General features: G+C 36.9%; 3 protein-coding genes and 1 long non-coding RNA gene across 4 annotated transcripts; 3 read left to right on the forward strand and 1 right to left on the reverse strand.

Moving 5' to 3' along the window:
• The first annotated feature begins 421 nt into the window (after positions 1-421).
• On the forward strand, positions 422-7,741 carry LOC110858565 (tetratricopeptide repeat protein 21B). Its single transcript, XM_022107382.2, has 24 exons — positions 422-577; positions 906-1,345; positions 1,421-2,067; positions 2,131-2,301; positions 2,396-2,530; positions 2,624-2,832; positions 2,913-3,104; positions 3,179-3,552; positions 3,631-3,929; positions 3,997-4,174; positions 4,243-4,352; positions 4,419-4,667; positions 4,739-4,796; positions 4,858-4,993; positions 5,061-5,151; positions 5,213-5,500; positions 5,584-5,856; positions 5,929-6,029; positions 6,121-6,167; positions 6,254-6,645; positions 6,743-7,034; positions 7,095-7,144; positions 7,221-7,362; positions 7,429-7,741. Exons 3-24 carry the CDS (start codon positions 2,044-2,046, stop codon positions 7,572-7,574), a joined length of 3,957 nt encoding a protein of 1,318 aa, XP_021963074.1. The 5' UTR covers positions 422-577; positions 906-1,345; positions 1,421-2,043; the 3' UTR covers positions 7,575-7,741.
• LOC110858419 (SAC3 domain-containing protein 1) lies at positions 7,576-10,099 on the reverse strand. Its single transcript, XM_022107195.2, has 8 exons — positions 9,856-10,099; positions 9,213-9,566; positions 8,835-9,131; positions 8,606-8,767; positions 8,334-8,534; positions 8,123-8,263; positions 7,842-8,049; positions 7,576-7,766 (listed from the first exon to the last, which is right to left on the reverse strand). Exons 2-8 carry the CDS (start codon positions 9,524-9,526, stop codon positions 7,677-7,679), a joined length of 1,413 nt encoding a protein of 470 aa, XP_021962887.1. The 5' UTR covers positions 9,527-9,566; positions 9,856-10,099; the 3' UTR covers positions 7,576-7,676.
• Positions 10,100-10,235: 136 nt separating this feature from the next.
• LOC110858391 (delta-aminolevulinic acid dehydratase) lies at positions 10,236-13,749 on the forward strand. Its single transcript, XM_022107159.2, has 6 exons — positions 10,236-10,690; positions 10,754-10,901; positions 10,977-11,294; positions 12,060-12,203; positions 12,277-12,393; positions 13,390-13,749. Exons 1-6 carry the CDS (start codon positions 10,566-10,568, stop codon positions 13,558-13,560), a joined length of 1,023 nt encoding a protein of 340 aa, XP_021962851.1. The 5' UTR covers positions 10,236-10,565; the 3' UTR covers positions 13,561-13,749.
• Positions 12,400-13,325, forward strand: LOC118438469. The gene is made up of 2 exons (XR_004836814.1): positions 12,400-12,657; positions 12,753-13,325. It is a non-coding gene; the product is annotated as an uncharacterized LOC118438469 (long non-coding RNA).
• Positions 13,750-15,431: the final 1,682 nt, after the last annotated feature.

A 15,431-nucleotide genomic window follows, 5' to 3' on the forward strand; every position in this document is an offset into this window, starting at 1 on the left:
CTTCCTGAACCTGAGTGAAACTGAACCTCTCTTCAGCAGCAACACGAGAGCCACCACAGAAAATTTTGCCCACTCTTCCCTTCGGTTTTCACGCAAGTAAAAGCCTAAAACAGATATAATGAACTAGAGGAAACGAAATGCTGAAATTACAAAATTTATGCAAGATGCAAGCCAAGCAAGATGTGAAATGGATATATTTTCGATATATTTCCTTATGCCTCGTTTGCTGCCAAATGGTTAAATGATTCAAAATGGGACATTTTTAACATTTGAGTTAAAACACACGGTCATGAGGTCAAAAATTCCTTTGAATTTGCAAAGTACCCTTCTTATCCTTGCAGAATAAATAGATCAGAAAATCTCAACTGGCCTCACACATCTCAATCTCATCAGCCATTTTCTCACTTGACCCACCGACTGACTTGATCTTGACGGCGAGTTGGCGCTTCTTCATCACAGTCATCAACCAGCCGGGTTCTGTTTTGCAAAATTTTAATTTTTACCATTTTACAGTTAAAGCCAATTAAAATTTTATGACATAGACAGGAACGTCGACACGACGCGATTTCGACAAGTAGTAAGTGAAAATGAGGTTAAGCTGTATCTTTTCAAAAATCGTCTCTCACATATATTACGATTCGTAATTCGTAATTTACGAATTACGATATCATCGCCACAGTACAAAATATCAATAATTCCTGTAGTGGTCATGTCGCATGTCGTTTTATTAGTAAAGTAACAATTATTATTATAAAATCTTTCCGCGATCAATGTGATAAAAAGCCGATGAAACAATTTTACTAGTCAAACATCAATTTATGGTGGATAATTTAAGAGAAATTGTTCAGCCTAAAACTATTCATTCAATAATTTGTTACTAACTTTCTTTTCGTTTGAAACCTTAGAATCAGGACCACCCGACACACCCATGCCGAAGTTAAATGGTGTTGCTGGTAAAACCTTAGAATCAGGACCACCCGACACACCCATGCCGAAGTTAAATGGTGTTGCTGGTAAAACCTTAGAATCAGGACCACCCGACACACCGATGCCGAAGTTAAATGGTTCTGCTGCTGTTAAGACAGAACCACGATCAGCCGACACACCCATGCCGAATTTAGATGGTGCTGCTGCTGTTAAGACAGAACCACGACCACCGGCCACACCTGTTCCGAAGTTAAATGGTGCTGCTGATGAAGGCGATGACGACATCCAAATTATTGAAGCTAGTGAAGAAGCCCCCCCTGATAAGAGATACGTCCCGGTATATGATCCACGAGCACAAGCCATGACTGTCTTTGATCCTGAACTTGAAGAACTCGACTTAGAGTCACCAGATCCTGATGTAAGTGGAATATACACGTTTTGGTACCTTGTTTAATTTAACTGGATTCTAAAAAACTTTATCATCGCCTATTAGGAAGAAATATTACCCCAATGGGCCCAGGACTATTGGGATCTTAAAAAGAAAACATGATTTCCTTGCATTCCATTCAAATTAGTATCATTACCAATTAATATTTGAATCATTTGCTATTTCATCTATTGTTATTTAACTATTTTAATTGTTCTTATTCAAACAACTAATTCATGTAGCTTTATTACTTCATAGTGCATGCATTACATGCATTACTTTTATACTGTGGTATGGTAGTAATCTCATATTCATATAAACTAATTCTTAAAAAAAATGTCTTCCATGATACAGTTCAAAATTCAGTACAAACGAACAAACTTGTTAACTAGCTATTAATAATTGAAATTTCAAGTTATTTTTTTGAAAATAGAAGTCGAAGTTTTAATGTGTGTTTTCATGAACCTGCAATAAAAATTTATTGTCAAGCTGCTACTGTAGTAGTTGGTGTATGTAATTGTGCCATACACATACACGGCGTACGATTTTGGTCGCATAGTGACTCGCATGTCACAACATTGTATGTAGAGGTGCTCACTCACAATTATGTCCTGATAAAATACGGTTCTTGTATTTTTGCCAATTCATCTTACTCCTAATGTTCAAGCTATATCGTGATTACGAGCGTAATGGACCCAACAATTGAATTTGCAGTAAGTTGGTCATTTAATATTAGAAAACATAGCCAAATTTCTGATTAATTTAAACTTTTGCAGAGTCGAATAAAACATGCCTGTCGCAATGGATATTTTCACGAAATGCAACGTGTTGCGGATGATGCCATGCTGCGATTTCCAAACGAAGTTATCTTCAAATTCTACAAGGGACTAGGCCTACTACAACTTAAGAAGAATAATGATGCCCTAAGAATTTTCGAACCTTTGCAAGTAATTGTTTTCTAATTTTTCATGAATATTAAACAGCAACCAACAAAAGATGAGGATTTAAACTCTGGTTAAAACTTGTATTTTTATTTATTAGAGAGAACATTCAATCTCATTGGCAGCTTCGTTGGCATCCATCACCGCACACAAAGCTTGTGTACAAGTGGATCGAGAGTCTGTGGCATCCCTGGAAGCACAAATTAAGGACAGTAAGAAATTATCTTCACAAGACGTAAGTTTAGAGTTTAGACCCACCTGCAATAATCAGAAATAAATATTAAGTCATGTCGTCACAAATTAATTAATTCATGTATGTATTTACTAGCAATTATGTTATGCCGGAATGTTCTTCAGTCTCACTGGAAAACCAGAGAAAGCGAAGGAGTACTTGGACCAAGCACTTAAACAGCCTGGAGCTGGATCGCAGGCAGAAATCCTTTGTGCAAAGGGATGGCTGGAGCTGCAGTTTGCATGGAAAGATAATAAAGGAGGACAAAAACCTGCATCCGAGTATTTTGAAGCGGCTTTGAAAGAGTAATTAAGGAATCCAAAATTATTTCCGTTTATGTATACTATTCCATTTACTCATTTATGCGTAATGATTATTTTAACAGAAATAGAAAACATTTTGATGCTCTTCTTGGACTTGCATACAATTTCGAGTTGAATCACAGATTTGAAATGGCCATCGAAAAACTGAATTTGGCAATAGCTATTTCGCCAAATTGGATTCCCGCATTTGTAGAAAAAATGAAAGTTGTTGTCGCAGTACCGGATTGGGATCAAGCTCAAGATATTGCAAATAGGTGAGAGAAAAGTTTAATAGTTTTGCTGTTGATGCAAATAATTAAACTTATTACTGGTTTCTATACTTGAAAAGGATTCAAAGTTTTGAAGACAACTTGGAGGCTCGCCGTGTGAAAATTCTTTATGTTTTATGTCGCGAAGGGAATCTAGACTTGGTGATACGAATGCTACAAGATTTTTTTGCAAGTTGCAAGAAATATGAGCCCCACAATGCCAGCTACTTTATAGAAAATGCGAGGCTTTTCTCTCAACTCGCCAGTTTCAGCATGCCCGTCCTAGCAGAAGCAATCAAATTTGCGAAATTTGCGACAGAATTGGAAATTGATAATGCAGAATACCTAACGGATGTAGCCAAGATCCATCTATTGATGGGGAACTTGAAAGAGGCCCAGCAGGAATTTAGGACTGCTACAGACATGGACAAGACTTCAATACCTGCTTTATATGGTGAATATCTGTTATGCTATTACATACATATGTTACTGGATAAAAAGGAATTGGTTAAAATGTCAATTTATTATGCAGGATTAATTTCATGCAAACTTGTAGAAGGAAATGTGGATGATGCAAATCAACAATTGGAATTTCTACGAGAAATGGCAAGCTCCATTGACAAGTCTCCCGAACTCTTGTACCTCTCTGCAATTGTTGCCAGAGCTAAGAACCAGTCGATGGAAGTGGTTGTAAAATTTCTTGGTGATGCTCTAGAATCACATTTTGCCAAAATGAAAGGATTTGCATTCAATATTAATTACCTCAAGCTTATCAATCCCGATTTGGTTTTGAAAATTGTGAACGAATATTTACAATTTGCTCCTGAACAGGTAACTATTACACGATCTTATACATTGTAGAGTTTTATGAAAATGTAAAAATTTATGATTTATAAAGCCAGTGGGGCCAGGGATTCCTATTCCAATTGCAGTTAAACAGTCTGTAATAATTTTGGATACAGTGATGAAAGTTTGCCCGAGTCATAGGGATGCACTTTTCATAAGTGCTCGATGCAAATATCTGAGTGGGGATGCGAGGAGTGCAATTGGCACGTTGGACCAATTAACCAAAATTGGTAAGCATTTCCAATTTGAAAAATAGTGTATAGGTCCAATTTAAATAATATTTTCTTATGATTTCCAGATTCCTCACTAATGGGAGTACATTTACTTCTTGCACAGATCCACTTGTCACAGGACGAGTTTGATCAGGCATCAAATGCTTTAGATAATGGACTCAGTTGCAATTTCAAGGTAAAAAAATACCTTAATAATAATCTGACTTGGTTTGACATATTATTATAAATAAATACTTTGCAGATCAGAGAGCATCCAAAATATCAATTGCTTCTGGCAAAAGTACAGAGACACAAGGGTGACCTGCGGAGTGCAGCCAGGACTTTGAATACAGCCTCAACCATTGCAAAGTCTTCAACGGGGTCAGGAATTGGGGACTTTAATCAGATTGACAGAATGGACTTGTACATGGAACTTTTGTCCTTGTACCGACAACAAGGGAATTATGAGGACGCCGAAAACTGCATGCAAGAAGCTCTGTCTGAATTCAAAGTGATTTTACATATTTAAAATATTGAGTAAACTGAAAGATAATTGTCATGCATTTTGGAATGAGTTTTTAGGGAACTCCGTTGGAAGGTCGATTGGGACTTATACAAGCAGAAGAAATGATAGACAAAGGTAGCAGTGGTTTTCATTTTTCATATGTAATTAATAATATTTGGTATAAAAATAAATTAAGGTGAACTCGACAAGGCGATTGCTCTGCTGAGAGCTGTTCAACCCGAACAAAGTCATTTCCTGGAGTCGAGGAAGCTTATGTCAGAAATCTATTTGAATTATAGGCCTGATAATGAGCAGTACATTAATTGTTTCACGTAAGCTTGGTCCACTTTTTTATGTGCATTAGGAATTTTAAAATAAAGTAGATTTGGTTCACTTTAGTGAAATCGTCAACAATAATCCTGTGCCTGTAAACCTGGTTATGCTTGCTGATGCGTACATGTCCATTCAAAATCCTGATAAAGCTGTCGAGGTTACGAATATACGTCAACTTTTATTCACTAGTGATTTTTTATCCATTTTAATCTATACAGATCTACGAAATGGCTCTCGCCAAAAATCCCCGTGATCCCATCCTAGCATCAAAAATGGGCCAAGCTCTCGTCCTCACACATCAATACAACAAAGCAATCAACTATTACAAGGAGGCTGTGAAAAATGATGACACTTTCTCCCTTCGATTGGACTTGTCTACTTTACACATGAAGTTGAAACAATGGGACAAAGCGGAGAAAACCGTTCAGCAGGCTTTAAGTGAAATGAACGACAGTACTTTGAATTCATTAATGATGCAAGTCAAGTTTTTAATACTTTTAGCAAAGGTACCCACATGTTCCGTCAGTATTTACTAGCAATTATATTTAGTAATAAATTTATTTATTTTCTACGCTCATTTATTCAAAAGGTTCTTCAAGGCTCCGGAAGCAACAGTTTAGCTCAACAAAGTTTAGTCAGGGCGAAGGAGAGTCAAAATCGAGTTCTGAAAAGGATCAGCTTCGAGCAACCGTCAAACTTGGAAGAACAAAAAACCCAATTTTGTACAATTTGCAAGCTGCTTGGAGACGTCGCAGATAGGCCGAACGAGATCGATTTTGCTATAAGAAGTTTGAAAGAAGCCTTAGAGATACGCCCAGAAGATTGGCAGAGTTTGATAGTGTTGGCAAAATTATTCATGAAGGTATTTAATGACTTTTCCTTCGCTATATGAATCACATAACTCCGAATTTGTCGATTAAAAAATCTATTTCAGCATGGAAATCACGTCCAATGCCAGCAAACTTGTCAACAATTACTGAAAGTTAAGAAGGATTGTGTAGAAGCCAGTTTAATGCTGGGCGAACTCTATTTCAGGTTGGGTTTAGTACATATGCAATTTTCAATGTTTGTAAGTTTATTTCTGCCTATTTTTCATTACAAGATCGACCTTATTGATTATTTTCAGAAAAGCAGATTTTCAGAGTTCTTCATTCCATTTCCAGCAATTTCTTGGTGAGCTCGCACCCCGATCTTTTTACATATTTAATATATGCCTGCCTAGTTAACAACAAAAAATATGCAACTCTTGTAATTTGTAGATAGTAATCCCACTAACTGGAGCTCTTTAATGTGGTTTATCGAATGCGGCCGACGAATGGGTAATCTTTCCGAAGCTGAAGTCTATTTGAAAGCTGCCTCCGCCGTTGCTGACCCGAATGACCCTGGTTATGGATATTGCAACGGGATATTTGAGTGGTACAGTGGAAACTCTAATGCTGCCCTAAAAATGTTAAACAAGGCGAGGAAAGACACAGTCTACGGTTCTAAGGCACTAATAGCCATGGTGGACATTTATATTAATCCAACTGGCATCGTCATGGGTGGGGATGCGCTAGAAACTTCAGGATCTGGGGATAGTTTGGCAAATGGGAGTGGAATTAGGGCTGACTTCCGGGATGTTACGCTAAACACGGCCGAAACATTAATCAATGTAAATAAAAATATTATGATAGACTGGAATAGTAGTTGCATATATAAATCAATAATGTTAGAACTTATGTAGTCCAATTTCCTCTTTTTATTTACAGGAGTTGAATGCTAAAAGTCAGGATGAAAAATTTCGTCGTCATATTCTGGAATGCTTTGTCTTGATTGCCAGCAAAAATAAGGCCAAAGTGGAGAAAGCTACTCAAGAGTTATCTGGGCTCATCACTACAGATGCCGGAAAGGATTCAGTGATGTTGATTTATGCCCTGGCAACAGGGTACATGTTTGCAAAACAGGTTCCCAAAGCACGAAATCAACTGAAACGTGTTACAAAATCTAACTGGTCAGTTGAAGATGCCGATTATTTAGAACGATGTTGGCTTCTCCTGGCAGGTAAAAATTGTATTGCTAATAATTAGTAGGTCCTGTTAAAAATTATTTTTTTCCTGACAGACACTTACATCCAAAATTCAAAATTTGACTTAGCCACAGAGTTGATAAAGGTACGAGAAATGTTGTATTCGTAATGAATGAATTGTGTTGTTAGTAGCCAATTAATATATACCTTTCTTAATGTAGAAAGTCTTACAATACAACAAATCTTGTTACAAGGCAAATGAATATTTTGGATTTATCATGGAAAAGGAACAAGCTTATGCGGATGCTGCCGCAAACTATGAAGCTGCTTGGAAATTGACAAACTGTTCCAATCCAGCCATGGGTATTTGTGTAATGTCACATTTTAAATCAACCACATTCTAATTTTCAGTCTTATTAATTGTCTTAGGTTATAAACTTGCCTTCAACTATTTGAAAGCAAAACGATACACGGATGCCATCGACGTGTGTCACATCGTGATTGATAAATTTCCAACTTATCCGAAAATCAAGAAAGAAATATTGGATAAAGCGAGGGCTAATTTGCGGCCATAAATTAAGAAACTAAGAAAACTATAAATATTTATTTTGTTATTTGTGTAGTACATTGCCTCTCATGCATAAAATTAGCATAATTATTTTATGTGCTTAAAACTGTTATAAGCTCAAACATAACTTGGATAAATTTCCATCTTGAACAATAGATTGAATACACAATGAGAGAAATTTGTACTTGATTCCAGTAGCCTGCATACATAAAATACAAATTCATGGTTTAGAGAAAAGAATATTCAATTTCATTGATTACTATCTGCTACTAACCGATTGCATCATATCAGCTTGCGATTTTTTAAATCTGACGTATTTTTCATTTGTAACATTATCTCGTATGATCTCGACATTTAATTTGCCTAGGTCCGTGTGGGTTTCATCGTTGGAGGAATACAAGAGTTGTGAGGTTATCCATGATAAGGGAATCTTGCAGGAATCTCTCACCCCATATGCCATGCACATTATATGAAAGGCAAATCTGTGGAACATAAATTACATCATTCCACTGGTTTTAATGCCTTATTGAATTAATAGAATTTGCTTATACTCACTGTCGCATGGATTGGACATGTCGTTCACAGTACATTTGCAAAATGCATGGCAGTTGTCCAATTTTTCTGAAGAAATCGACAAAATTTTTACACTGATATGCCAGTGCCATTTCAATTGAAATGTTTAAAACATTCGAATTCCTGTAAAACAATAATTACCAATTGGATTGTTGTATTTTATAACGTTAACGTTAAATATTGGTTTGCTCACATTTCAGTCCTGATTGAATACGCTCGTGTCACTACTTGGTAAGAGTTTATGGAGACGAGACAATTCAACGCCTCGAATTCATGACGTGACGAGTCCTTGTAATTATTAAATTCATATAAGACCAACAATTTACGAAGGCAATCGACTAAATGTTTTTGATTTATGTGAGGATCGTAAATGGATATATGCTCCTCTCGCAACCTGCAGATAAAAGATTGCAACATTGAATAGGGCTAAAATTATTACTTAAAATGCTTATTTAATAAATCCACCTAAATTCGGCGTAAATATGGAATTTGACAATGGTCTCTAAAATTTTGATAGCGTCATTATCTTCAATCCTTTGAATGACCATATCTTGACGAATTGCTCGCAGTCGGTCAAATATAAAGTCATACACGATATTGAATGGACAGTCTGTTCTCGGAAGTATACTAATAGACGAAATTTACAAATTTAGTATCAACTTTGTAAGCTTTTGAGTAAAGTTGCTGAACTAACTCTTTACACAAGTATTCCACGGTTTCCTTCAGAATTATTGGTGGTCTCAAATCCTCCGGAAGGGTTTTATCTTGACCCGCAGCCGATCTCGCGAAAGACTTGATGGTCCTTTTTGAGTCTGCTTTGGGGAGGAGTTTTCTATTTCCCCTGCCACCATCACCGCGTCTCCCATTTCTTCCGTCTCGTAAGATTTCACACGGTCCAACATTACCAGAGCTTTCAACAGGCCATGATGACGAGGACGACGTCGGATGCTCAAATACTTCAAATTGGTGGAGAAGGCCTTCACGTTCCCGTCTACAAAATGGTAGAGTCATTAAACTTGTTCAAAAATAATATTAATAATAATAATAGATGCTCCAATCCAATTGACCTTACAACAATCTTTCCTTTGCGGGACACATCTCTCTACAGACGCCAATAATTTTAGAGGCTCCTTTCGTCGTCGTGGGTCCTTCTGTGGACAATGCAAGTTGTCTTCCTCCTCCTGGCCTAGGGACACCACGACCTCTTTGATAATGATTGCTAGGATGTCTGTGACCGCGACCTTGTCGACTATAACTACTGTCCCCAGCCGAGTTATGAGTAGTTGCCGGTCTTCTCCAATTCGTGTCTCTGTCAGGACCACCATAATTTTGACCTTCCATAGTGTTGGTCCCTCTGCTGGTGTCATGCTGGTGATAACTTCGCATTTCCAGGTTTTTTATCCTAACTTGAATGTACTCCAATTACCTATTCGCAATACCATAAGGAAATGATTAGTGTAAAAAAAACTATGATCAATCATATATGCGCAATTTATACCAATAATTCATGAATGCATGATATAAATATTTATAAATAATTGCTTAAAATTATTTTAGAGAAAAAAATAACGATTAAATTCAATGATTGAAAATTGAATCGTTATTTTTCAGTGAGAAATCAGATTGAATTTCAATCTGATCGTCGAAATTCTAACACCAAATATATGAAAATAAAATGAAAAAAATTCTACACACATTTATATAAATACTCTTACCAAAATCTTTTATTGGCTTCACGTCGACTCAATTTCCATTTCAAGTCTTACTCCATCGTGCAAGTGTATTCTTATGAAAATCTTAAAATTATTGTGCAACCATTGTGCAACAAACTACGACTTCCCGGCCTATAGATTTTTTAACAAAGCTGAACTTGTGAGACGATGAGCTACACAGTGTGAAACCATTGTCTTTGAACAAGTAAAATCCATCACCCGTCGGTTTTACATACTTCACTTGCGTTATGATATGACCATAAAATACTGGAAGAGCTGTTGTATTGGAAAGATGAGATTGGTATTGGTATGCTAATCAAGTTTTGATAGATGGATGAGCTACTAAAGCAAAATCCTACTACATATGCGTGAATATCAGTCAGTTGGTCATCATCATCGTTTAACGTGAATGAATACACGGTGATTGGCAAACTTGGCTGTGAATATAATTTGCTTTCACTGTATTTAGATTTAGGATTGACATAGTTGAGGCGTGCTAATTTATTTTTTATAGGAGAGTCAATACTCAATATCTGCCACTTATAAAATTATAGGCTTCACCTCAGACACATATTCTACATAGGTATATGAATTACTGTGTTAGTGATGTGAAGTTCTTTTAAATGAGATCATAATCATCGCCATTTTCGACTACTTATTAAAGCTACAAAATAAATATTTTGCTTTTTAATTACAACTTTTGGGAAAAAAATATGGCATCCGGCAGTAAATTTGGATTCGGACTTCATTCCGGATTTGGTCACCCAGTTTTGAGACAATGGCAGGAAAACAATACGCAGATTAGTGCAAGTAACCTGATGTACCCGGTCTTTATCTCGTAATAATAAATAATTCTAATCTCACCGAATTACTGGATTAAATATAATTATAATCTCGCCAGGCATGATCCAAACGGTGAAGAAGAGATCCCATCCATGCCCGGGGTCAAGCGTTGGGGTCTCAATACGATTACAACTCATTTGAAACCAATTGTGGAAAATGGATTGACGTCCATTCTAATTTTTGGCGTCCCAAAGACCGATGTCAAAGTAGGATCTTGATTTTATTATGCATCATTTATCCGACTCTCTAAATTGTACAGTGATTATTTTTTAAATGATTAGGACGAAACTGGCTCTGCAGCAGAAGACCCAAAACGTTCCCCGGTCGTGCCAGTGATCCAATTGATTCGGAAAGCATTTCCTAATCTTTTGGTGGCTTGTGACGTTTGTCTCTGCACTTGGACAAATCACGGCCACTGCGGAATCATTCCTCAAGATGCAAATGGACAGATTGACAATGCCGCGTCCATCAAAAGATTGGCGCAAATTGCAGTTGCCTTTGCGAGGGCTGGGTGTCAAGTTATTGCTCCAAGCGACATGATGGATGGGCGTGTTCTGGCGATTAAAACTGCTTTAAAAGAAGCCAATTTAGGAAGACAGGTACATAACGAGTCATTAAAGTAAGAGAACGTTAATATGCAATTGCGCAACAATAATTAATTAAAGACGGAGAAAATAAGCCGTATGAATATTTTGTACGACAGTTAAAGGTTTGTTCCTCTAACTGGCAATTTAGTAATTAGGACGCTTCTTCGAGACCGTAAAAATCTTTCTTGATTTTTCATAGTCAGTCATCATTTGATCTTTTTATACAAGGTAGGATTATACGCAATAATCGATAAAATGGTCCAAAAAAGCTTTATTTGTTTGTACTGACAACTTGTTCTTACTTTATTTATGTCTTTCTCTCTCTGTAAATCACTCCAACTTATGCTCGTAAATAGGCCAAGTCAAGAGTTTTGTGATGGTGACGACTTTCTTCACTTCTCATCCTCCTTCCTTTGCTTTGCCTTGTCGTATGTAATAATGTTCTTTTCTCTCTCAATACGACCAAGCCACTAAAACCAAACCACCAGCTTTCTTTACGTCTGGCAATGACACGCTGGCAAATAAATTGCTAGAGACAGTTGACGCTTTAGGAACTCAAAACGACATCCAGGCGGCCTACGTAGCGCCTAGCACATTATTAGCTGAGATGGACTAAAGTACGTGTATTGAGATGCGACAAATTCAATAAAGTATGCTTTCACTTATGCTTTCACCACCTAGTTGTATGTAATAAATGGTAAAAATGTACTATGTACATTAGAACTGGATGAGTCAGAAGCCTATGTTTATTTTTCGTATTTTTGTCTCTGTGATCAGGTTCCTGTGTTGTCGTATTCTTCGAAATTTGCTTCCTGTCTCTACGGCCCATTTAGAGACGCTGCAGGATCTGCTCCTTCGTTTGGAGACCGGAAAACCTACCAACTCCCATTAGGATCGGCAGGATTAGCAATTCGAGCAGCGGTTCGTCCATACAAAATCTTAGAAAATCAAGAAATTTAACGCTAAAAGATGTTATTCGTTTAATAAATTTAAGGATCGGGATGTTGAGGAGGGTGCCGATATGTTGATGGTGAAACCAGGAATTTTCTACTTGGACCTCATTTCAAAGATTAAGGAAAGACATCCAAACCATCCCATGTTTGCGTATCAGGTAAAAAACAGAAGGCATATATACATATGTATTTCTGACCAGTTCTACTTTATTATTAGCTTAGCTTCTTCTTCCCAAGTGTACAAATCTTGCATACTTCATTTAGCCCGAGTCAGTGAATCCCCGGCTACAACATTTGTAGAAATTTACTTCATATTCGTAAATCTGAGTGAGATGCACTCTCGCCTTCATGTCAAATTTCAGCAATTTCTAATCAATTTCAAAAACCAGTGTGGATCACAATGTACTCTCTGGTGAAACTAGGTTTTTTTTAAAATTTTACTTCATATTCTTTCATAATGTGCACCGACAAATTGTAAAATTGACCACTTATATATGCAAATATGTGACCCACACAGATCAAACACTGCGCTGCCCATCTTCGAACTTATCCCAAGCCTTGGAGATGTTCGTATTTATTTTAAGACTAACTTAGTCAAAATCAGTTCAGTGGTTCGTCCACTACTAGCTTGTCACAGAAGGACAGACCAGCAGACAGACATGGCGATCCCATCAGGCCTGACTCGGACTAAAAAAATGAAAGGAAATAAGTAAGCGATCAACATCGAAAGGCTTGAGAACCCATCAACAACAAGACCAATTTGGAATTTCCTTTCTCCACGCACGAAAACATGCCGCAAAATTAGAATTGAGAAGAGAAAGCAGAAAATTCGTCTACAGCCCCGAAATTCTCATGACTTTGACTTTAACTCATCACCATTTACATTCACACAGTCAGTCTGTCTGCTTGTCAAACTAAACAGACCAATGAGAAAATTGAGAAAGTGTGTGTATATGTTATTGTAAGGTACTTACGACTGACTTACTGACAGGTAGTCACTTAAATAGGATTAATCAGATGAGCCAGAAATGAGCTGAATCACGATAGTTTTCTCCATTCTCAATAAACATTTGATCTCATCCCGTTACAATTCCTCTGTATCTTGTCTAACACGTACCTATTGCTAAAACCCATGTATGTAATTCCGTTTTTAGGTTTCTGGCGAATATTCCATGTTGGTTCGAGGATCAGAAGCAGGACTGTTTGACTTGGATACGGCCATTATGGAAGCCCTCCGCTCGTTTAGACGTGCTGGAACTGATGTCATCATTTCCTATTTTACGCCACGAGTCCTGGAGAATTTGCGAATATCGCAAAAAGTGTGAATCCATAGATTTTGCTTCACAATAAATTTGCCTCATTTCCTCTCCTCCCTCCCACGAGAGGCGTTTGATAGAAATTGTAAGACATTTGTAAATGCTTACAAATAAATGAGAGCACATTATGAAGTATGAATTCTTTGAAACATGTTTTCATTAAATAGATTCAGGTTACTAGTATTGGTTACTAGTATAGTTATCACGCATGATTGTCTATTTTTATGTAGAGTTTGCATGCCTCCAATCCCTCGTGGATTTATGGAACCTTTCTATACGTAAATTCTGTCTTGGTTGCATGTTTAATAAATGAAAGCCTGCTATTTTGCATCTTTGTAAAATTTTTACTAGTACAATCATCTCAGACAGATTCGTTTCTGACTTTTCACAAGTTCCGCATTTTTGGGTTCTTTTATTGAACATGGGATCAATCCCCATTGTTTATTTATAAAAATATATCAAGTACTGAACGAAACAAGATTGAATACAGTTTCTAAACCCAGGCCACAACTTGTGCTTGGCCCTTGTCATCGTCGCAATGTTCCTCAACCCAACCCAAGCAAATCTTCTTGTTAGCGAAGAAAAGTTCTCATTTGAAACTTGTACCATAAAATTTTTCATTCAAGGCTAAAAGTTGAGTTGGATTTTCTCTAAATATGTATCCTTCCAGATTTTTTGTAATAGATGAAAGAGGGAAATGATGTTTTTGTTTCTTTTTTTTGAAATTCCTCAGAATTCAGTAAAAGGAAACCAATTTGTTTCTTGTCTCGCAATCTGCTCGTTATGCTTCCCTGAGAACATGCAAAGTGTGCAGTGCAGTGCAGCCATGCTTTCTGACGAAATGTGCGAAGGGAAAGTGAGACGAGGAGAAAGCAAAACGAAACGATATTAGTCGAACCCAGGCCTTGCTTTCGTTTTATGTTCATGCTCGTTGGGAAAATGTGTTCTTATAAATAGATCGAGATTCTAGTAATTCTTGGTGAAAACTGCATTTTGATGATCGTAGGAAAGCTTATTTGTTTTGTGACAAAGATTAGTGTGAGAAAATATGCAGGCTTAGGAACATAATCAGCAACTTAATTTTACATAGCAATGCATGATGAGGAACTTTCTGACCTATGTTGCCAAAATTATTAATAGAAAACGGCTCACATTTTCTATCAAACCGCAAAGACCAGCCACGACGAAATGTAACTTGATATAAGCCACGGTATAACAGAATAAGTAAATTTAAACCAGTGTTCAAAGGCATTTGAGTAGAAGGAAGATATGAAATTTGTACCATTTCAACAGTTTCTTGAACAAGTCTCAACTTTCATAAGAGAAAAGTGATTGTTAAATGGTTTGGATGCAGACCGTAGATCTTTCCCAGGACAAAATCTCAACAACCGCTGGCTGCTCTGCGTACATTTTCCGTACAGTCATAATCGCTCATCCTTTGTTTTACCCGTGCAAAAACATTTCACCAAGTTTGTCCGCAAACTTCTGCGGTCGGGTAATAAATCTACTCGATGAAATACATACATTTATAGTGGTGACCCATTGAATTATTTTGAGCCTATTGCAAAGCCAGATAGTCTTAGCATTCAAATGAAACAAAAGATCTTCAAAGCTTTAGGTTAATTTGAAAACAAGTGGAAATGAAAGCGCAGAAAAGTGTGGCGCAGCTCAAATTAGAAAAGCTTTGCTCATCCTGAGTAGAAAGACATGGCGTTTACAAAATTCTGGGTGACAAAAATTAATTGAAATTTAATTATGATCAATTTTCGTAATGTCACTCGTGATCATTCGAAATCTCGAGTCCAAGGACTTCCCATGCACTTAAACCTATTTTTATTTAAATACGCGTATGAAGCCAGATTTTGTTGATTTGAAATACA

The sequence above is a fragment of the Folsomia candida genome, unplaced genomic scaffold (genome assembly GCF_002217175.1).
Source record: "Folsomia candida strain VU population unplaced genomic scaffold, ASM221717v1 Fcan01_Sc021, whole genome shotgun sequence".
In the NCBI taxonomy this organism is placed as follows: Eukaryota; Metazoa; Arthropoda; class Collembola; order Entomobryomorpha; family Isotomidae; genus Folsomia; species Folsomia candida.